We start from the raw sequence: 24,665 nt of genomic DNA on the forward strand, positions 1-24,665 counted from the left end.
ATGTAAAGAGAAACACATAAGAGAAATATCAAACAAGCCCGACATGCACAACTCTCTATCAGTACCATCCTATGAATCAATTTAAAAGGAAAAATCAAAGTATATGAACAAATCACAAGGATCTCATCCTGATATAACCTCCACCGCGGCACACAGCCTTGCTCAAACATATCAAATCACATGGAATCACGAGGTCTCACCCTCAACTCTAAATCATAAGCCGAATACACATTATACCAATTGAAATCTTCCACTAACTCAATTCTGCCAATAATATCACAACACTTACTGAACTCTCACCCCGGTAGAGTATCAAATCATAAATCATAATCAAATTACTCAGGAATCACATCAAACCTGCCCTAACAGACAACATAAATTCACTTCTAGTCTCATAACTTTCAATAATGAATTAAAACAACAATAGACACGGCCATCTCTCATAGAATCTCCTAACAAGGGAAAACACATAAACATAATACTAGGTCATGAACTCACCCATAGGTGGGACAAGAAATAGGGGAACTCGACCCGATAAGCAGAACCAAATTAAAATACGAATGGTGCCCCTCTGTAACAAATCAAAAGCATACATGTATGACATTATCTGGCGTAGTGGCCTCAAGCCTACTATATGAAACAAATCAACGGGCTAGGCCTTCCCCTCTTGGGCGCCCTCTACTCGTCTGAATATTCCACTGTGACACACCTGTCCAAAATCTAGGACAATCTCTCACCCTGTGGCTGGTATCTCCACACTTCAAGCAACCTCTATGCGGGCATGACTGTGGGAACTGTGCAGTACGGGTGTTCTGAGACCCATGAGCACCTGAAACACTGTGCGAAGCCATACGTGCAAACTGAACTGGCTGGCCCACAAAACCTCTACCATGTCGTACCCTGCCTCTAAAATAAATACAAGTAGATCTCTCTGGTCTACGAGGCCTCCTCACCTCCATATCCTTTCTCTCTTGACCTCACTTGTCCTCTTTCTCATGTCCCCACATGTCTATTCTCTCCTGATCCCATATGCCCTCTACTCGGCCGGCGATCCCTACTAGGTACAAAGCAGGTCGGAGCCCAATCCGCTTTGAGAAGTCACCTACAGAACGGAACCAGCCATAGAGAAGCCAAATGAGCAAGAATCAGGGACTACTTCCAAAATTACCAAATTGCTCGAGGAACTCACAAAACGAGTCGAAGCCAACGATAAAAAAGTAGAAACATATAATTCCAGGGTCGACCAGATCCCGAGGGCTCCACCAATGATAAAAGGGCTAGATTCAAAAAAATTCATTCAAAAGCCTTTTTCCTCGAGTGCAGCCCCAAAACCAATCCCTAAAAAATTTCGTATGCCCGAAATACCCAAATATAACGGAACGACCGACCCTAACGAGCACATCACTTCTTACACGTGTGACATCAAGGGCAATGATTTGGAAGATGATGAGATCGAATCTGTATTATTAAAAACATTCGGTGAAACCCTGTCAAAAGGGGAAATGATATGGTATCATAATTTACCATCTAACTCCATTGATTCTTTTGTTATACTTGCAGATTGCTTCGTAAAAGCTCATGCCGGAGCCATAAAGGTTGAAACCAGAAAGTCGGACCTGTTCAAGGTAATGCAAAAGGATAACGAGATGCTAAGGGAGTTCGTAGCTCATTTTCAAATGGAACGAATGGATCTGCCACCAGTCACAGACGATTGGGTTGTTCAAGCTTTCACTCAAGGTCTAAATGAGCAGAGCTCGAGGGATTCGCGGCGACTGAAGCAAAATCTGATCGAGTACCCAGCTATTACTTGGACCGATGTGCACAATCGATATCAATCCAAAATAAGAGTCGAAGATGACCATTTGACTTTTAGGACCATTACGAAAAAGCAAAAGTCAAACAGAGATCGATACCAGCCATATAGCGGAAACGATACTACTGCTGAGTATTCGAGGCCTCTTTAAAATCAACCTCGTACACAGGGGGGCTTTATCATTGAACGCATCTGTGATGATTATCAAGTTCGATGCAAAGGAAGTTACTTCATTATTTCATGACAAACAGTGTCTCAACGGGAAATGTTGTAAGTACCAAACGGTCAAAACGAACAATGCTTATATAGTTGGCCCGAGCCCTGACGCAAAACATGAACCCATGTGTAATGACTTGCAAAGAAATCTCTCTTCTTTACCGATATTCTATGTTCAAAATTTATTATGCAAACAGGATCGAGTTCGAATCATTCGCTCGACTGCCAAGCCTACGGGCTACCTTTATTTTGAGTTCGAGCAATCACTCACTCGACCATTAAGCCTACGGGCTACTTTGACTATTACGCCTACGGGCTACATTGCATCGAGTTCAAATCATTCACTCGATTGCCAAGCCTACGGGCTACCTTTATTTCGAGTTCGAGCAATCACTCACTCAACCATTAAGCCTACGGGCTACATTGCATCGAGTTCGAATCATTCGCTCGACTGCCAAGCCTACGGGCTACCTTTATTTCGAGTTCGAGCAATCACTCGCTCGACCATTAAGCCTACGGGATACTTTGACTATTACGCCTGCGGGCTACATTGCATCAAGTTCAAATCATTCACTCGATTGCCAAGCCTACGGGCTACCTTTATTTTGAGTTCGAGCAATCACTCACTCAACCATTAAGCCTACGGGCTACTTTTACTATTACACCTGCGGGCTACATTGCATCAAGTTCGAATCATTCGCTCGACTGCCAAGCCTACGGGCTACCTTTATTTCGAGTTCGAGCAATCACTCACTCGATCATTAAGCCTACGGGCTACTTTGACTATTACGCCTACGGGCTACATTGGATCGACTTTGAATCATTCACTCGATTGCCAAGCCTACGGGCTACCTTTATTTCGAGTTCGAGCAATCACTCACTCGACCATTAAGCCTACGGGCTACTTTGACTATTACACCTATGGGCTACTTTGACTATTACGCCTACGGGCTACATTGCATCGAGTTCAAATCATTCTCTTGACTACCAAGCCTACGGGCTACCTTTATTTCGAGTTCGATCAATCACTCGCTCGACCATTAAGCCTACGGGCTACTTTGACTATTACGCCTGCGGGCTACATTGCATCAAGTTCGAATCATTCACTCGACTGCTAAGCCTATGGGCTACCTTTATTTTGAGTTCGAGCCATCACTCGCTCGACTATTATGCCTACGAGCTGCATTAGTTCAAGCAAAACTACTCATTTCTTCAAATTAAAACAAACACTTGACTATTTAAGTTGAAGGACGCTCGAACCCGATAAAACAAAGGGGACTACCCACGAGGCCCGAAGGCAACAGAGATTTAAATTCAAACTGTTTATTTAGTTTGAAAGGCCATTTATCTTCAAAAAAAAAAGAAGAAAGATTTTTATTTACAAATTTTTTGTACAGAAGCGGCGAAAACGCCATCAGAAGTTATCCGATTCAAAGCATGTTGGGCCTCGTTGAAAAGATAGGAAGTCACTCTGTATTCATCACTGATTGATCTTCTCCGGTCACCAAGGACCGAAGGTAACTGGCAATTCCCACCGGGGAAGAGAAAATTTGGGTATCCTCAATGAAGTCGGGGACTATAAAGACGCATAAGATGATCGAGCATTACATACATCATGGTCGGGATCGATAAAAACATCAGTGTATATCTGATCGAGCTGCTGGGAAATCATATCGTTTCTCACCACATCCTTTTCTGAGAAACGAGGGGACTATCTGTATACGGTCGAAATAGATTTCGGCCTTCCTACGTTCGATCGAGTTCGAGTGTTAAGAAGTCGGGATGAGATTTTGGGAGTGAGCTTTGAGGTCGATACTAATAAACCTCGAGCCCGAAGGTCGCTCGAGGAGGCGGCTCGATAATCCTATCGAGCCCATGACCGAATCGATCCACTAGACACTACTTTGAGGTCGAAAATACGCGACGCCCATCTCGAAGGTCGAACTCGATCCAAGACCGAAGGGCCCGACCCGGTAATGATTTCGAGCTAGTATCGAGCTCATAGACAAGAGCCGTTGCAACCACACCAAGAGAGAGAATCTTGGCGGGAATCAAGGAAGAGACAAGTCATCATGGGTCTTCCACTACATGTTTTACTTTATTGTATTTTGGTAATGACCCTCTTCTATAAAAGGGGAAATCCTTGTAAGCTAGAGGCAGAGAAAAAAAGATCACTTCTTATATTGATAGTTATCCTCTTGTACTTGTTTTACTTATTCATTCTTTTTGCTTATTATTTTCGTTCTTACAGTTAACAATATACATATTTCCATTTCTCTACGCGATTTATATCAAATTGTATCGCATATCCTTAGAACCATCCACAAATCTAACGTTATTCGATTTTTTCGGTAAACATAATTATTTGTTGTTAGTCATTTCTGACCCCATTTGTGCAAAAAATGTAATTAGTAGTACTTCGACAGTCCCCGTGCTTTATAGGCTTTATATCAATTTTTCCCTTTTTGATTATGACAAACTTGTAAATGAAATTCCCCCCTGAGATTGTGTTGTTCCCCCTCTTTTTCCCCCTCAATTACTTTTTGCCCTTTTGGCATCATAAAAAGATTAGGTACAAGCAATAAGGAAAAAGAAGTCTATCCTGGTTAACTCATGCCATATGTGCGCGCACAATCATGACTAAAAACAGAGCAGAAGAACAAGATATGCATAGCAAAAGGACGAGAAATTCATTAATTTTGGAAATAAACAGGGAGCAGTTCCATTGTTACACAATCACCACAAAATAAAAATAACAAAAAAGTACTCGTCATCAAACATAATAGAAACAACTTGAACTTGAAGTTGACAATGGGAAGGGAATGACTCTAGGGAGCACTGGAAGGGGGGCAGAGAGGAAGAGGCAAGAGTTCTAAGGAGGATATCCATTTGAGCATTTGCAGACCCTTGCTCATTGAGCAACCTCTCCTTCAGGTCCTCGATCTGTTTCTTGAGATCAACATTTTCTTTGGTCAGGCAAGCAACCTCTGTGCTTTGTGAGCTACTGGAACCAGGTGCCTTCTGGTCCTGACTGAGCTGACCCTCAAGGATAACATTCCTTGCCTTCAACTGTCGTATCTCTTCATTAGCAATATTTTTAGCTCCAATCAGTTGAGAGATGGTGGAATTGCTGCCAACCCCTCCTTTCTTATCGATGCATTCACACTCTTCCAAGGTGGTTTTGGAGAAACTCTGCTTGCGAGTACCCATGGTGCCCTTTCCCAGGGGAACTTTGAAGAACTCAAAAACTTTGGTGAGAAGAAACCTATAGGGCAGCCCATGATTACCATCCTTGAAATCTGCTACCTTTTTTATGTGCTCAATCATGATTCCCGGCAGATTTATAGTGGAGTATGCATCTAGTGCTTCCATGAGGAACAAGTCTGCTCGTGATATAATAGAACGCATTTCTGCACGAGGGAGCAACACCTTGTTCACCATTTCGAATAGCAGTTGGTACACTGGAAGGAGGGCATTCTCGTGCACTCGTTCCCCCTACTGGAACTGTCCACACTGGAACTGTCCACCCTTCACCAACCTTCTCCTCTTATTTTCTTTCTTACTTTTCTTCAGAGCTGACTCAAGAGCCTCCTTATGTTGCGGCCTAGTAGTAGGTCTTTTAGGAGTGGGTGTTTTGGGAGCTGTCCTGCTACTCCTAGCACTAATAAAGCTTGCAAGAGCCACATTATCATAGTCTTCCTCACTACCGTCATTCTCCTCTTCAGACAGAGATCTCATCTTGGTAGCAACAATAGCCAATGGCTCAACCATAGAAATGAGGAGAGGGAGTGGGATCCGTACTAGCATGGGGTTCTTTTGATGAACAGGGGGTTTCATCCCAAGTAGGAGCAGAGGGATCCTTTTGGGCAGAAGGATCAGGTCCCTCGAGTGATTCCCCAGTAGTACTTTCAGGTGCCAAATTTTCGATAGGCACCAGATCCCTACCCTCTTCATGTAAACTATCACCTTCCATGAAAGACTCATGAGTATCAAACACACTTTCATCCAAACACCCCTCAGCATCTATGGACAACATATTCTCTAGGGCCTCTTGTTCTTGCAACCCCAAAGTAAACTCAGAAGACATAGGATGAGCATTAGTTGTAGAATCAGCGACATTCAAATCAGGGCCTGGGGTAGTCATTGCAGATGTATCACTATTACCACCCACGCAGTGTTGTATCTCATAACTTTCTTCCACTGGCAGACTAGAAATTTCTTTATTTTCTTCTCCCTCAACTGAATCTTCTTCGACCATTTTTTCCGGCAAGGCAGAAGGAGAGGTCATAGCCATAAATTTCTTGGGAGTCGAGGTTTTGCGACTCGGATGAGAACCAGTACTAGATTGGGTTGGAGAAGAGACAATGGATGTTTGTGACTCTAGCTGAGGGTTTGTACTGGGTGGCGTAAGGGTCGTAGGCTCTATCACTGGTGCTTCAACAGATGAAGATGCAGTGGGGATGATGCTTGGAACAGTTATGGCTTCAAGATTTTCAGACATGGTGGAGTGTAGTGAGAGGTGATGGAAAAAGAGAGTGTTTGATTGTTGAAAAAAAAAGGGAAATGTTGGCTTGTGATGTGAACAGTTATGAAAGTGACCGTGTGTGAATTTATTTAGAAAAGACGATGGACCAGTTAGGAACGGATATCAATTTTTGGGTAGACGGGTCATTTTATAACGGGTAGGACGCTTGGGTTCAAACAAAAAGAGATTGACATTTTAATGATGTGGCACTATTTTAACCGTTAAAAAGTTGGGGATGAGAGTACAGAGGAACTACTAACCTGTGTCAAGCGAACCGAGTTCACTGACAGACTTTGTAAATATGAACTTCATCCTTTGACCAAAGTGCGATACCATTAGTTACTCATTTGCTCTATAATCGTCATGCGTGTCTACCTGCAACGGTATAGAGATGAGTTAGACCTTGCCAAAAAACACTTTTTAGCATTTTTTACCTGTACATTTCTTTCATAGCCAATCATCGAGGGACCAGGTCCTTGATTTTATCAACCCTAGTGCAAGACGATTCTTTTCAAAATGCTCTTTACTCATTGCTTTGGTGAAGATATCTGCAATTTGATCTTCTGTGATGTAGAACTTCATGCATATAAGCCCTTTTTCAACATTGTCTCTGAGAAAATGATGTTACACATCAATGTGCTTTGTTCTCTTATGCTGAACTGGGTTCTTTGCCATGTTGAGAGCACTGGTGTTGTCATATAGTAACGTCACACAATCAGAAAATACACCAAAATCTTCTAGTTGTTGCTTGATCCACAGCAGTTGAGCACAACAAGAGGCAACCGCCACATATTCAGCTTCTGTAGTTGAGAGAGCCAATGAGTTTTGTTTTCTTGTACCCCATAAAATGAGACACGATCCAAAAAGTGTGTCATGCCAGACGTGCTTTTCCTATCTACCAGATAACGAGCATAATCAACGTCAGCATACCCAATTAAATCAAAATTGTCTCTTGATGGATAGTAGAGAACCAGGTTCTGTGTTCCTTTGAGATATCTCAGAATTCTTTTGGCAGCCTTCAGATGAGATTCCTTTGGGTTAGATTGAAACCTGGCACAAAGTCCCATACTAAAAATGATATCTAGTCTGCTTGTTGTGAGATACAAGAGTGGCCCAATGATACCTCCGTACATGGTCTCATTCACAGGGGAACCAGGTTCATCCATGTCCAGACGAGTGGTAGTGGCAATAGGAGTATCAATGATTTTTTAGCTTTCCATCTCGAACCTCTTCAGAGGCTCTTTGATATACTTATGTTGACTTATCATTGTGCCCTTAGGAGTTTGCTTGACTTGCAGGCTTAAGAAGAAATTCAATTTCCCCATCATGCTTATTTCAAACTCACTTCCCATGAGTTGTGCAAACTCCTCACACAGAGAATCATTTGTTGCTCCAAAGATGATGTCGTCAACATAAACTTGCACAATGAGCAGGTTCCTCCCCAGTTTCTTCAGAAATAAGGTGTTGTCAGTTTTTCCTCTTGTAAAACCATTTTCTAGGAGAAATTTGGATAACCTTACATACCATGTGTGAGGAGCCTGCTTCAGCCCATATAAGATCTTCTCGATTTTAAAAACATGCGTAGGATGCTCAGGACATTCGAAGCCAGGAGGTTGCTTGATGAAAACTTCTTCTTTTAGAAAGCCATTCAGAAATGCACTTTTGACATCTATTTGGAACAATTTGAATTCCATATGAGATGCAAATTCAATAAGGATTCTGATGGCCTCCATTCGAGCAACTGGGAAAAAAGTTTCATCATAATCAATCCCTTCTTCTTGATTGTACCCTTGAACTACCAGCCTTGCTTTGTTCCTTGTTGTGTTCCCAAAATCATCAAGTTTGTTTCTGAATACCCACCTAGTTCCTATAATAGTTCTATCAGCAGGGCGAGGAACCAGGTGCCATACGTTGTTCCTCTCAAATTGATGGAGTTCATCTTGCATAGAAGTAATCTAGTCAGCATATTTTAATGTTTCCTTGATATTTTTGGGCTCAACTTGAGAGAGAAAGGTTGAGAAGGCAAGTGAGTTTCTCGACTTCGATCTAGTTTGAATCCCTGAGTTGAGAGGAGTGATCACATTTTGAAGAGGATGTGAGCTTTTGTGCTTCCAGTTAGGCACCCGAATCTCATTGTGAGAGGGTCCGGGTACTTCTGAATGTGACCCATGGTTGATGTGAGTCCCGCTTCTCAGTTCAACATATGGGGTTCCTTGCACAGCATCAGCAACTATGTTTTCAACTTCAGTTGTTGTGATCAAGGAACCAGGTTCCTCTACATCACCTGGAGATATCGCTGCATCATCATCATTTGATTTCTTGACGTAGCTCATCATGTTAGCCTTTCCATTTGCCATGTCAATGACTTCACCAAGGACTGTTGACTGCTCTCCGTCTTGATCAATCTTATCATGTGAATCTTTCCCATGTAGGTGATATGATTCATCAAAGATCACATGTATGCTTTGCTCAACATATTGAGTTCTTTTGTTGTAGACTTTGTATGCTTTGCTTTGTGATGAATAGCCCAGAAAGATTCCTTCATCACTTTTGGCATCAAATTTTCCAAGAGCTTCCTTACCATTGTTGAGAACAAAACATTTGCAACCAAATGTTCTCAAATGTGTTAGTTTGGGTTTCCTTCCGTTCAACAGTTCATATGGAGTCTTGTTCAGGAGGGACCTGATCATGCACTTGTTCACCAAATAGCATGCAGTGTTAACTACTTCTGCCCAAAAGTTTTTAGCCATGCCACTGTCAATCAGCATTGTCCTCTCCATGTCTTCAAGAGTCCTATTTTTTCTTTCTACAACACCATTGTGTTAAGGTGTTCTTGGAGCTGAGAAATTATGACTTATGCCATTTTCAACATAGAATTTTTCAAATTTTGCATTATCAAATTTTGTGCCGTGATCAGATCTTATACACACAACATTATGGCTCACCTTCACTTGGATCTTCTTCACAAAAGCAACAAACACCGGAAAAGTTTCATCCTTGGTTTTGAGGAACAAGGTCCAGGTGAGTCTAGAGTAGTCATCCACTATAACAAAAATATACTTCTTTCCTCCTCTACTCGGCACCCTCATAGGTCCACATAGATCCATATGGATAAGATCAAGTGGCCTTGAGGTGCTAACTTCATTTTTGGGCTTGAAAGAAGTCCTGACTTGTTTTCCTCTTGAGCATGCATCACACACCTTGTGATTTTTGAAACTTGACATCGGCAGACCACGAACCAGGTCCTTCCTGACCAATTTGTTCAGCAAAGTAAAGCTTGCATGACCCAATCTTCTGTGCCATAGTTCAGCATCATCATCAACAACACTTAGACACGTGAGATCCCCATTTTGCAGGGACTCAAAATCAGCAACATAAATGTTCTTGTATCTTCTTGCCATTAGGACCACTTCACCAGTCACAAGATTTGTGACTGTGTAGACTTTTGACACAAATTCAACTTTGTTTTCTTTGTCGCATATTTGGGAAATACTCAGTAGACTATATTTCAATCTATTCACGTAGTACACATTTTCAATTGAGTGAGTGAGTGATTTTTCAATTCTTCCTACTCCGAGAATGTATCCCTTTTTGCCATTGCCAAAGGACACACTCCCTCCTTACAGGACTTTGAGTGAAAGGAAATCATCGAGGCTTCCAGTCATGTGCTTAGAATAGCCACTATCCATGTACCATTTTTGGCTGTTTCCTTTCACTGCTCCCTGCTCAAGAAAATCAAAGATTAGACTTAGGAACCCAAACAAGTTTGGGTCCCTTATAGTGAGGAAAGGGTCGAATTAAACTTCTTTTTGTCCAGGCAGGCAATATACATTTTTTAACGGAGGGACCAGGTTCCTTAGCAGTAATTACTTTTTCAACAAACACTTTATTTTTCTGTTGGGACTGAATTCTAGCCTTACAATTTTCTTTAAAGTGACCAGTGTTTCCACAGTGAGTGCAAAGCCAGTTATTATGGACAGTAACATACTTGCTATGTGGATTGTATGGAGTCTTTTCCCTTTGGAACCCGACTCCCTGCCTGTTCTTACCATTGCTTGTATACATGGCAACAATTGTATCAGAGGACCAGGTCCACTTTAGAGATTTTTCGAGGTCATTTTTAGCTCTGCCTAGATCTTTTTGAAGCTGTCTGTTTCATTCAAGTTCAGCACACAAACTAGATTTCACAGATTATAGTTTATTTGCAAGCTTAATGTGTGCCTCACTTGCAACTTCCTTCCCCTTTTGGACAGTCCCAGAACTGTTTTCCCTTTTTAATTCCTCTATTATTTCTTTTAGGTCCATGATGACTATTAACAAGTCATCTCTCTCATTCTCTATGTTTTCAACCTTTTTCATTAGAACACTTTTTTCTTTCACTAGATTCTCGATGGTTTCTTTTAGGTCGGCCCCTACAACTACCAAATTATCTCTTTCATTTTCTACCTCTCCTAACTCTATAGTTAAGGAATTTTTATCATTTATAAGATTATGATAAGCGTAAATTAAAACATTTCCCAAGGATATGAGCTTTTTATGAGAGTAAGACTTCAGATTTCTCTAAACGTCTAGAAAGTTTAGCTCATCGTCATTATTATCTTCATCATTGTCAGATTTTTCCATGAGGGAAAAATGGAATCATAATTAGCTCCTTCACTTTCTATTACCATCATGGAGGTGTCACCTTGTGCATCATCTTCTCCAGATTCGCTAGAAGAGTCTCCCCATGCAGCAAGAGTTTGTTTCACAGCATTATCAACAACTTCTTTTCTTTTAAATCTTTTGTCAGGAATCGGGTTCCTCTTGGATGCTTTGTCTATGTTGTGCTTGTACTGGTCTTGCTTGAGTAGAGGGCAATCATTGATGAAATGTCCTGGCTTCCTACACTTATGACATAAGTCATATCCTCTTGGCTTTCTGGAGCTGCCATTCTTTGGAATACCTCCATTTCTGCGGACCATCTTCTGAAATCTCTTTGTCAAGTAAGCCATATCAGCATCCTTACCACTTAATTCATTGTTGTCTGTCTTGAAGACCATGTTCTTCTCCCTTTTGGGCTCTCTTCTCTCATGATCCTTTTTCTTCTTCATTTCATAAGTTTTCAAATTACCAATGAGTTCATCAGTGGTTAGTTTTTGTAGATCCTTTGCCCATGTGATAGCATTTACTTTGCTTTCCTAGGAACTAGGTAATACGCTGAGTATTTTCCTGAAAAATTTGTTCCTTGGAATGATTTCTCCTAGGGAATGGAGCTCATTGATGATAGAGGTGAAGCGAGTGTGCATGTCCTAAATGGACTCATCGTCCTTCGTCCTGAAGATTTCATACTCAGTGGTTAGCATATCATTCTTCGACTGCTTGACTTGAGTTGTCCCTTCGTGTTCTATTTGGAGAGCTTCCCAGATCTCCTTGGCATATTGACACGCCGAAATCCTGTTGTATTCATCTGGCCCAATGCCACAGACGAGGATTTTCTTTGCTCAAAAGTTCTTTTCTATAGCCTTGCGGTCAACATCGCTATATTCCTTCCTAGGCTTGGGAATTGTCACTGTTGGTTCTCCAATGGTTTTCATCGGAACGAAGGGACCATCGCAGATAACATCCCAGAGCTCTGAATCTTCAGCCGTGATAAAATTATGCATCTTTGTCTTCCACCATCCATAGTCTTGGCCATTAAATCTTGGTGGTCTGTAGGTAGATTCACCTTCTTCAAAGTTTGGTGGAGTAGCCATGAGGATTCTTTCTAGGTGTTAGCCTGATAGAAAGAACCTGCTCTGATACTAATTGATAGAAACTAAGGGTCTACCAAACTTATATAGAGAATCAGGTTCTCTATTAGTTCCCACAGAACACACAATTGTAAGTAAATGACACAATAGAGTTTTACATGAAAAACTCCCAACTCACGGGATAAAAAATCACGACCTATCCTTGTACGATTTCAACTTCACTACTGAGCAAACTTTCAGATTATAAACTATTGTAACCTAGGAATTAACCTCTTAATACCTCGCTAACTTGTAATAACTCTATTACAAGCCCCTTTGTAATGACTCTATTACAAAGCTTACAACTCGATTAACTCTAGGCAAGACACAAACTCGTGGTTTATGATTTTACAAAGGTTTCCTACGCAATGCTTCTACTTAAGCTAAGTAAGAATTACAAGTAAATCAATATAACAAATATGATAGACAACTAAGGATATATGATGACTCAATGAAGGAAACCGATCCTATGTTATGTTGCTCTTTGTTCTTGACGCCTTTGATATCACTTGCAGGTTGGCAATGCACTTGAGAGAAAGCTTGATCGATTCTAAGTGTGCAAGTGTATTGTTTTTTGCTTTGCTTCATGTAATATTACATAAATGACATCACTTGGATGATGCAAGCATTTTTGGTACAAAGGCATTCCCTATAAAGTGACTGCTCCACTGTTTGCACTATTGCGTGTGTGCAGAGGAACAGTTGCAGTCACTTTATAGCAGTGGGGAGTTGACTGATAGTGTCAGCGATGGAACTGATGTCGATCTGTTCTCTCTGTTGTTTCTTGGACTCTGAAAGTTAGAGCATGTCCCAGACTTGAGACTTGTTGATCTTTGAGGACTCAGAGGATGTGGAACAGGTTCCTCATATGGTTCTATTAGTTCGAATATCTGCGAGCTATGACAATTGAGAAGGGATGAAAACCATATATATATATATATATATATATATATATATATATATATATATATATATATATATATAGAGAGAGAGAGAGAGAGAGAGAGAGAGAGAGAGAGAGAGAGAGAGAGGAACCGAGGCCCTTGATTTTTATTATTCATTCTGTCAATTGTTTATTACAAATGAACTATTTATATTTACAGTAGAAAATACAGATTGGGCCGGGTCAACAATATTAGACTAGCAACTTTATATGGCCAGCCATTTTCCCTTATTGATACTTAAGTTAACACCCTCTTAAGATGGAGGGTGAACACACACCAAGCTTGCCAAGAATATTATGATGAAGTTATCCATACAAAGCCTTTGTCATGATGTCAGCCAACTGATTGGCACTGGAAACAAATTGCAAAGAAATTAGTCCAAAATTCAAGAATTCACGAACATAATGGTAGTCAATTTCAATATGCTTAGTACGTTCATGGAAAATTGGATTTTTGGCAATATGAAGAGCAGCCTGACTGTCACAATAAATTGGAACAGGACTGGTAATAGGAAGGACAAGATCCCAATAAGTCTAATCAACCAAGACATCTCAGCAGCAACCTTCCTTAGTGCCATGTACTCAGCTTTAGCTAAGGATAAAGAAATGGTGGGTTGATTCTTACTTTTCCATGAAATAGGACTGCCACCAAGAGTCACATAAAACACAGTAACACACTTGTGAGAGATGGCACAAGAGGCCCAATCAGAATAGCCAGTAAGAGAAAAATTTGAAGAATTGGAGAGAAGAACACCCTGAGAAGGATCATTCATGAGATATCTGAGAACATGTAGGCCAGCCAGTATGTGAGGGACTTGCGGCTACTAAAGGAATTAACTCAGGTGCTGGACAGAGAAAGAGATATCAGGCCTAGTATGCTGCAAAAAATTGAGCTTCCCAATAAGTCGTCTGTAGAGACTGGGATCAGGAAGAGAATCTCTCATGTCCAAAGTGAGCTTAACATAAGGATCTAGTGGAGTCACAACTGGAGAGAAATGCTGGCAGTTAAACTCGGTGAGGAGATCAGTTGTGTACTTATGCTGGCTTATGAGATAACCTTGAGGATGAACAGTGATTTCCAACCTCAAGAAGTAATGTACTGACCCCAAATCCTTAATCTTAAATTGATCATCCAAAAATGATTTCAAGGAGTTCATTTCAGTGAGGTCATCTCCACCAAAAGAATGTCATCAACATAAACAACCAGAACTACTTGAGAACTAGAAGAAGACTTGGTGAAGAGAGAGTAATCATTCAGACTTGAAATGTAGCCTCTAGAGAGCAAGGCTTCAGACAGTTTTGAAAACCACTGTCTGGAGGCTTGCCGAAGGCCATATAATGACTTCTTGAGTTTGCAAACCAATGGAATGGAAGAAAAAGATGAAGGAGTAATATCAAGACCTAGAGGTATTTTCATGTAAACCTCCTCATGAAGATCACTATGGAGGAAAGCATTGTTAACATCCAACTGGAACACAGTCCATCCTCTCTTGATGTCAAGGGTCAGCAGGCATTTGATGGTGGTGAGCATGATAATAGTGGAAAATGTCTCAGTAAAATCAATGCCTTCCCTCTGAGTATCACCTCTAATAACCAACCTGACCTTGTATCTTTCAACAGACCAATCTGTCCTTTGTTTGATCTTATAAACCCACTTACAAGGAATAACCTTTTTTATGAGGAGGAAGAGGAACAATGTACCAAGTGTGATTTGCTTCAAGAGAATTAAATTCCTTTAGTATAGCCTCCTGCCAGGCAGGATGAGAAGCAGCATGCTGGTAGAATTGAGGCTTATGCATATGTGCTTCACTAGACAGAACCTTGGAGGGGGTAGAAGTAGAAGGATTGGAGTTGGCAGAAGAACATATATAGTCTTTGAGATAAGTAGGTTGTGTAACAATCCTGATGGATTTTCTTAAAAGAAGGGAAACAGGTATAAGAGTAGAAGAACAAGTAGGGGAAGGAGGAGGGTAGGTGGGGTAGAGGTTGAAAGGGGTATTGTAGTTGAAGGAGGAATGGCAGGAGACGTAGCATGATAAAAAGGGATGAGAGGTTGGGAGGATGGAACTTCCACAAATGGTAAAGGTAAATAAGTGGAAAGAGAAGGTGAGGAAGGAAGAAGAAGAGTAAGGAAAAATGTGTTCATATAATAATACATCCCTAGAATAGGACATAGAGGAATTGGACATATTCAACAACTTATAACCCTTCTTACCATAAGGGTAGCCTAGGAAGACACAAGAAATAGCTCTAGATTGAAACTTATCCCTTCCAACCTTAGGAGAATTGGAAAAACACATACAACCAAAAGACTTCAAGTGGTCATAAGAGGGTGCATATCCATGCAGCTTCTCATAAGGAGATACTTTGAGCAAAATAGGTGAAGGCATCTTATTTATAAGGTAAGTGGCAGTCAAAACACAGTTACCCCAAAGTTTCAGTGGTAAGTTAGATTAAAACAAAAGGGCTCTTGAGACCTCTAGTAAATGTTTGTGTTTTCTCTCCACAACACTATTTTGTTGTGGAGTATGCGGAATGGTGGTTTGGTGTAATATACCTTGAGAAGCAAAGAAAGTGGTTGCTTCAGCACTACTGTCGAGTTCAAAAGCATTGTCTGAACTGAAAGTCTGTACTAAAGAATTAAAATGTACTTTGACCATAGAAGTGAAAGCTTTTAAGATAGATAAGGCATTGCTTTTAGAATAAACAAGATGAGTCCAAGTGACTATAGTGTAATAATCAACTAAAGTGAGGAAATATCTGAATCCATTATAAGTTTTAGTATTATATGGGTCCCAAATGTCAATGTGAACTAGCTGAAAAGGTGTAGTGGAATGAGTTGTGCTATCATGAAAAGGCCGCCTTTGTTGTCTAGCCATAGGACATATTGGACATATAAAGTTTGTTAGGTTTTAGTTTTAGTGATAAAAAAATAATATAATTGCTTTTAGTGTAGGGACTCAAGGAAATCAACCAAGATCGAAGTGCACAAAGAGAAACAATAAAAGCTAAAGGAAGAAATCAGTCAAAGATTGATTGAAGCATTCAAAAGGAAAAGAAGCATTGACGATACAGCGAGATAATCAATCTGAGACTGATTGAAGAGTTAAAAAGGAAAAGAAGCATTAAAGATCTGGCAAGATAATCAATCAGTAGCTATTACTGGAAGGACCCAGAATTAAGGAGCAAATCTGGCGCTATCAAGACTAACAAATGGAAAGTTGTCAAAGTCCACACATAAAGGAAGAGTAACGGGAAATTAACCTTATTCTTAGAAAGAATCAATTTCTTTCCAAGGATCAAATCTCTTGGGTTGGAAAATCTCTTCAGTAACGGTCTCCTACAAGGTATTTATATGCAACCTTAAGTCTTAGAGAGATATACTTTGATCAAACCAATTACCCTCTCTTTGTTCTACTTCAAACAAACATTGTATCTCTACTAGATCTGTTGTGTAACAAGTTAGAGAAGAAAGAAAGAAAAATACCGGTGAGGCATTGTATCAAGAAAAGACGAGTGACATAGAAACTGAGCTGTTGGTGTAAACTACACCATTCACTTTGTATCAAGAAACTCATTCACTGAAAGAGAACTCCCTTGCAACCCAAGGGGACTGGACTAGGATTCACATTGAATCTGAACCAGTAGAAAAATTTTGGCGTCTTTAATTCCTGCACTTTACTTCTATATTTTAATTCTGCACTTCTTATTATATCGCTATTAAATCTAGTCTACTAATTGAAAAACCAGTCAACTTATAATAATTAATTTTAAAATAAGCAATTCACCCCTCTCTTGTACTTTCAATTGGTATCAGAGCAAGACTCATATTTTTCTTTTGCTTAACAGCTTCTGAGAAAAGATCATGTCTAATCAAGTTATTGTGGGAGCACTCTTCTAAGAAGGAACATCGCAAGTAAGGCCACCATATTTCAATGGACAACATTTCTCTCGCTGGAAAATGCGTATGGAAATATACACAAAGTCTTATGATATCAAGGTCTAGCGAATTATCAAAAAGGGGAACTATCCTTTGCCGGCTACTACTCAACCACCTGCTAACCCTGAAGATATAGATGAATATACTGATGAACAAATGGCAGATGTGCAAGTTAATGCTAAAGCAAGGAATCTTCTTTATAATTCTATAAGTAGTGAGGAATATGAGAAAATATCCAGTTGCGATACAGCCAAAGAGATATGGGATAAGCTTGAAGTTACTTATAAAGGAACCAGTAAAGTGAAAGAAACCCATATCAACATGTTGGTTCATGACTACGAATTCTTCCAGATGAAAGAAGGAGAATCCATTGAAGAGATGTTTGCCACATTTAGCAAAATCATTAGCAATCTAAAAGCTTTTGGCAAACCATACTCAAGTGGTGATCAAGTTAGGAAACTTTTGAGAAGTCTACCCACTACTTGGCAGACAAAAGTAGTTACCCTTGAATCACAGGATTTGAACAAATTATCATACGATGAACTTCGAGGAGAACTTATAGCCTTTGAGAAAACTCATATCAAGAAAGCAAACCAAGAAGAAAAGAAGAAAATAGTTGCTTTCAAGGCTACAACTGAAAGAGAAGACAATGATATTGATGACGACCCTGAATCTCTTCAAGAAGAAATTGCCATGGTATCAAGGAACATGGATGGTTTAATGAGGAGATACAAGAATACAAGAAGAGGCAGGATACCACCCTGGCGAACTAGGCAATATAATGAACAAGACAAAAATGATGGCAAATGTTATGAGTGTGGAAGATTTGGGCATGTTCAAGCTGAGTGTCCTGATCTTAAAAGAAAGGTTTCCAGAGGTTTTAACAAGAACAAATAATTTGGAAGTTAGAGTGATGAAGACAGTTCAGAACAAGAGATAGCAAATCTATATTTCATGACAATTCTAGAAAATGACATGAACAAACTCTCAGGGTGCTGGACAGATGAGGACACTTCAGATGACAAATGCAAAGATGACAATGAGAACTGTTTCATGGAGCGAGGTGAAACAAGCGAGGTAAGATCTTATAACTATGAAAGATGTAATGAATTGCAGGATATTGTTGACCTTACTTTGAAAGAGTCAAAAAATGATGAATGAACTAAAGAGACTCAACAAAGAAGTAAAAGACTGGAAACTCAAGCTTGAAGTATGCTAAATTGAAAAATAAGTACTTCAAGATGAGTTTCAGAAATTGCAAATGCAACTCAATGGCATGTGCAAATACACCACTCATAGTTCTGTCAAGTCAAACCAGGCGACTTACAAGTCAACTGGAGAAGGACCAGCCAGAACATAGTCCACTAGTACTAACACAAATGAAAGATCCAAAAATGGATCAGGACTTACGTGTCACTACTGTAACAAAAGTGGACATAAATATTCTTTTTGTCGATTTCGTAAATCAAATGTCTCAGGATGGATTTGGAAACCCAAAACCAATCCTGAGTCCAATCATACTAACCAACAAGGACCCAAGCAAGCTTGTATACCTAAAAGGAAGTGATAATTATGTTTTGCAGGAACACCACAGAAGAAGTAGCAAAGGAAAATGGTACTTAGATAGTGCGTGTTCCAGTCACATGATAGGTGACAAAAACATGTTTAAAGAAGTTACAAAAATAGATGGAGGAAGTGTCAAATTTGGTGATGACTCAAAAGGAAAAATAGTCGGTATCGAAACAGTTCCTTTTAATAAAAACTGTGATATCACCGAGGTTTATCTTGTTGATGGACTTAACTACAGTCTTCTGAGTATAAGTCAGCTATGCGACTCAGGGTATGAAGTAAAGTTCAAGAAAACAGGTTGTGCTATTGAAGATGAGACAGGTAAAATAATCCTCCCAAGTAAAAGGTATGGAAATGTCTATATTCTTGATGGTTTTGAAAATATAGATGGTCATATTTGTTAAACATCCATATCTGATGATCCATGGTTATGGCATAAGAAACTTGGTCATGCAAGCATGCATCTGATAGAGAAACTTTCCAAGCATGATTTAGTTATTGGTTTACCTAAACTCAATTTCTCTAGAAATCATGTATGTGATGCATGTCAGATTGGTAAACAAACTAGAAATTCTTTCAAAAACAACGATATTGTATCTACTTCAAAGCCCTTGCAATTGCTTCATATGGACTTATTTGAACCCACTAGAACTGCTAGCATAGGAGGAAAATTATATGCCTTTGTTATTGTTGATGATTACTCACGCTTTGCGTGGGTGATTTTTCTATCTCACAAAGATGAAGCTTTGAAAAATTTGAGATATTCTGTAAAAAGGTCGAAATAGAAAAGGGGTATCTTATTACAACAATTCAAAGTGATCATGGAGGAGAATTTGAAAGCAGGCATTTGAATATTTCTGTAATGATCAAGGATACACCCACAATTTCTCTGCTCCAAGGTCACCCCAACAGAATGGAGTTGTTGAGCAAAAAAATAGGACTTTACAAGATATGGCAAGAACAATGATACTAGAATATTCGTTGCCAAATTACTTCTGGGAGAAGGAGTAAGTACAACATGTCATATTCTTAATCGATGCCTTATAAGACCCATACTAAAGAAGACACCTTAAGAATTGTGGAAAGGTAAACGACCCAATATAAGTTACTTTCATCCATTTGGAAGCAAGTGCTTCATTCACAATAATGGTAAGGACAATCTTGGAAAATTCGATCCAAGAAGTGACGAAGGTATTTTTCTGGGTTATTCATTAAATAGTAGATCCTTTAGAGTCTATAATAAATGCACATTATGTGTAGAAGAATCAATATATGTTAGTTTTGGTGAAAATAACACTTCGGCGGAGAAAGAAATTATTGCAGGTGATGACGATCAAATTCAAAAAATTCAGGAGACAAGCAAATCTCAAGAGTCGGCTAATAAACCTGATGGTGTAATGGAGTTAACTAATGAGATTAGCAACAATTAATAAGAATCTCTGAAGGAGTCAACTACTCATACAAGTATAATTCATCCAAATGAATGGAGAGGTGAACCAGAATATCCTCAAAAGTTTATCATAGGAGACCCAAGTGAAGGAATAAAAACCAGGGGAGCTCTCAAGAAGAAAGCAAACATAGCACTGATTTCCCATATTGAACCAAAGAAAATAGAGGAAGCTCTGAAAGACTCAAGCTGGTTACAAGCAATGCAGGAAGAGCTAGATCAATTTGACAAAAATTAAGTGTGGAAACTGCTGCCTAAGCCTGAAAACGCTCATGTAATTGGAACAAAATGGGTTTTCATAAATAAGCTAAATGAGGATGGAAAGGTTGTAAGAAACAAATCCAGATTAGTAGCTCAAGGATACTCACAATAGGAAGGAGTCAACTACGATGAAACCTTTGCTTTAGTAGCTCGACTGGAATCAATATGAATTCTTCTTGCATACGCATCCTTTAAAAGATTTAGGCTCTTCCAGATGGATATCAAAAGTGCCTTTTTAAATGGTTTCATTGAGGAGGAGGTATATGTAAAACAACCCCCTGGATTTGAAGATTCAAAGTTTCCTTACCATGTGTATAAATTGACCAAAGCATTGTATGGACTTAAACAAGCTCCACGAGCATGGTACGAAAGACTCAGCTCATTTCTTATTGATCATAGATTTACAAGAGGTAAAGTAGACACTACCTTTTTTATTAAAAGATCATCGGAAGGTAATCTCATTATTCAAGTTTATGTTGATGATATTATTTTTGGTAGTGCTAATCCTCTTCTGTGCAGGAAATTTTCAAATCGTATGCAAAGTGAGTTTGAAATGAGTATGATGGGAGAGCTAACGTTCTTTCTTGGACTTCAAATTCAACAATCTGAAGAAGGAACATTTATATGTCAGATAAAATACACAAAGGAGTTGATTCAGAAGTTCGGTATGAGTAATGCTAAATCTATTAGCACACCAATAAGTCCTTCAATAAGTCTTGACAAAGATGAACAGGGAAATCCAGTTGATGAAACTAAATATCGTGGAATATTGGCTCTTTTCTTTATCTAACTACTAGTCGACCAGATATTATGTTTAGTGTTTGTAAATGTGCCAGGTTTCAGTCAGCTCCTAAAGAATCACATCTGACTGCAGTAAAGAGAATTATTCGATTTCTCATTGGAACTATTTCTCACGGATTATGGTATCCACACTCTAACAATTTTTAACTAGAAGGTCTTTCAGATGCTGATCTTGCAGGTGAGAAGGAAGACAGAAAAAGCACCAGCGAAACATATCAATTACTTGGAAAAGCACTGATATCTTGGAACAGTAAAAAGCAAGGATCGGTTGCACTATCCACAACTGAGGCTGAGTATATCGCCATTGGACAATGTTGTGCACAATTACTATGGATGTCTCATCAATTGGGTGACTATGAACTATTCTTTAAACCCATTCCAATTTTCTGTGATAACTCTAGTGCTATATATCTCTCAGAAAATCCTGTGCATCACTCTAGGGCAAAGCATATAGACATCAAGCATCATTTCATTAGAGATCATGTTCTTAAGGGAAATATAAAATTATCTTTTATTGGAACTACTGATCAATTAGCAGATATTTTTACTAAACCTTTACTTGAAGACGGATTTTTCTTTTTAAGAGAATTACTTGGTATTATTTCCATTGATCATTAATATTATGACCTATATGATATTTTTATGTTTTGTATGCCTAATGTTTAAACTTTGTCTTTTCATAGTCATTAATAGCACCTCCGAATTTCCTCTCTTTTCACATCAGTTGCAGCGTTCAATAAAGGAAAACCAATCATCACGCATGTTCAACTGACACCCTTTCCTTTCCTGTACACAATGGTCAGAAACCCATTCTTTTAATCTCTGAAACCCTCTTCCAATCTCCAGCATTCTCATCACCTAGAAACCCACTCCAAAACTCTCTTCAACTAGTTACTTCCATGGCTAAACACTCTAAAAATCCCTCAGCCTCCACCAGGAAAAATACTCGCTCTAGAGCGAAACCTTCTTCCCAGCCTCCAGAACAAGTAGACCTAGGATCCGACCACTCAGAAGTCTTTGCCTCATCTCAGGCAGAACTCTCAAATCATTCTCATTCTCTATAAGAAAAAGCCCTAGGAAAAAAACCTTTGGAAGAACCTTTTAAATCCTTTACTCCAAAAAAATCGAAAATAGATCTCTTAAGTTCTTTAGAATCTGACCTAAATTTCTGGGATTCTCCAAACAAGGATTTTTTTATTGCTCTGAAAGACAAGCCAATCGCTCATGGCAAAGTAGTCGACCTTGATGACATGGAAGCCCTAAATTGTAAGGTAAATGATCTGTTTGTTTATCAAGGCTGGTCAAAATTCTTTTAGGTTCCCCCTCCTAAAGTCTATGAACCCCTAGTAAGAATGTTTTATGCCAATCTTCGCTCTAGTATGTTTGACAAGTTGGAATCCTTAGTGTTAGGAAAGCGCATCGTTCTTGATTATGCCATGTTTGACTCAATTTTTCAGTGTAAGTGTTCTTGTTTTCCCATGCTTTCAAAAATTCTTGGCCTGATGATTTTGAAATCACCTTTGATCAAGCAAAACGTTGTATTGTTGAGTGTTCATATTAATCCCTCCCGAACTAGTTAGGTCTAAGTGATGTTAGCTTTGAAACTCGTGTTCTAGCCCACATTGTTGCAACTACCTTGCTCCATCGTACTGGCTCCTTCTCCACCTTCTCTCAAAGAGATACCTTTCTTGTCTATTGCCTTGTGACCAAACTCTACATCAAATTATCCTCCTAGATCATAAATTTTATGATTGAAAGTGCTGATGATCCCACTAGTCTGCCCTATGGCATGACCATCACTCACATTTTGGAAGCTCATAATATCTCTATCTCTGAATATCCCTTTGTCTCTGTTTCAAAATCTTACAATTCTAGGGCGTTTTCTAGTATGGGATATGTGTGTGAAGGGCTCATGGGTTAAGCAACAGGAAGGTGAGGTCAAGCATGTTCAACCTGATTCCAAAACCAAAGCCTCTGTTTCCCAGCACCGTCTTAGTAATCCTGACCTTGCTGAGAAACTGACTGCCATTGACAACCAGCTGACTGCCATCAAAGATCTTCTTGCTGCCACTCAGTCCATTGTTGGGGACATTCATGCAATCTCCAAAGAGACATGGTCTGATGTTTCAAAGATAAGGGTTGCAATTCTCAGAGTTAGGGATAACGCAGTCAAGGCATTCAAGGAAGAACACGACATGCTTGATGGAGTGACTGTCTCAGCTAACGCTAGCTTTGATCAACTGAAGGAAGCGATTTGCAATACTCTTACTTATTTCTTGCGTCGTTAGCTTGGACGTTTCAAACAAATGTTTTTGCTGTGCTATTTTGGACTAGATAACCAGGCATTGGATGATTTTTTGTTTTACTCTGCATGTATATCATGCTACAAATTCTGCTTTAGTATCTGGTGTATTGTTGTTTTTATCCCATCTTTGTTGATGTCAAAAAGGGGGAGAAGGCTATACATATATTCGTGCAGGTACATCCATTGCAGGGGGAGTCGACTATAGATACTACAGGAGAAGTCGACTAAAACAAGTAGTCCCAACGACACCTATTAAGGGGGAGTCAACTGCACTCATTGAGGGGGAATAAAATACAGGGAAGTTAACTGATGTTTACACATATTAATTTTTTGTAATCATCAAAAATGAGGAGAATGTTAGGTTTTAGTTTTAATGATGAAAAAAATAATATAATTGCTTTTGGTGTAGGGAGTCAAGGAAATCAACCAAGATCGAAGTACACAAAGAGAAACAATCAAAGCTGAAGGAAGAAATCAATCAAAGATTGAATGAAGCATTCAAAAGAAAAATAAGCACTGACGATCCGGCGAGATAATCAATCTGAGATTGATTGAAGAGTTAAAAAGGAAAAGAAGCATTGAAGATCCGACAAGATAATCAATCAGTAGCTATTACTGGAAGGACCCAAAATTAAGGAGCAAATCTGGCGCTATCAAGACTTAAAAATGGAAAGCTGTCAAAGTCCACACATCAAGGAAGAGTAACGAGAATTAACCTTATTCTTGGAAAGAATCAATTTTTTTCCGAGGATCAAGTCTCTTGGGTTGGCAAATCTCTTCAGTAACGGTCTCCTACAAAGTATTTATACGCAACCTTAAGTCTTAGAGAGATATACTTTGATCAAACCAATTACCCTCTCTTTGTTCTACTTCAAAGAAACATTGTAGCTCTAATAGATCTGTTGTGTAACAAGTTAGAGAAGAAAGAGAGAAAAATACTGGTAAGGCATTGTATCAAGAAAAGACGAGTGACATAGAAACTGAGATGTTGGTGTAAACTACACCATTCACTTTGTACTCAATAAACTCAATCACTGAAAGAGAACTCCCTTGCAACTCAAGGGGACTTGACTAGGA

General features: G+C 39.3%; 1 protein-coding gene across 1 annotated transcript; it reads left to right on the forward strand.

Annotated features, from left to right (window-relative positions):
• Positions 1-17,361: 17,361 nt before the first annotated feature.
• LOC142173768 (uncharacterized) lies at positions 17,362-18,366 on the forward strand. Its single transcript, XM_075239415.1, has 2 exons — positions 17,362-18,082; positions 18,197-18,366. The coding sequence occupies exons 1-2, from the start codon at positions 17,362-17,364 to the stop codon at positions 18,364-18,366; spliced, it is 891 nt and encodes a 296-aa protein (XP_075095516.1).
• The last annotated feature ends 6,299 nt before the right edge of the window (positions 18,367-24,665 follow it).

The sequence above is a fragment of the Nicotiana tabacum genome, chromosome 19 (assembly GCF_000715075.1).
Source record: "Nicotiana tabacum cultivar K326 chromosome 19, ASM71507v2, whole genome shotgun sequence".
Taxonomy (NCBI): domain Eukaryota; kingdom Viridiplantae; phylum Streptophyta; class Magnoliopsida; order Solanales; family Solanaceae; genus Nicotiana; species Nicotiana tabacum.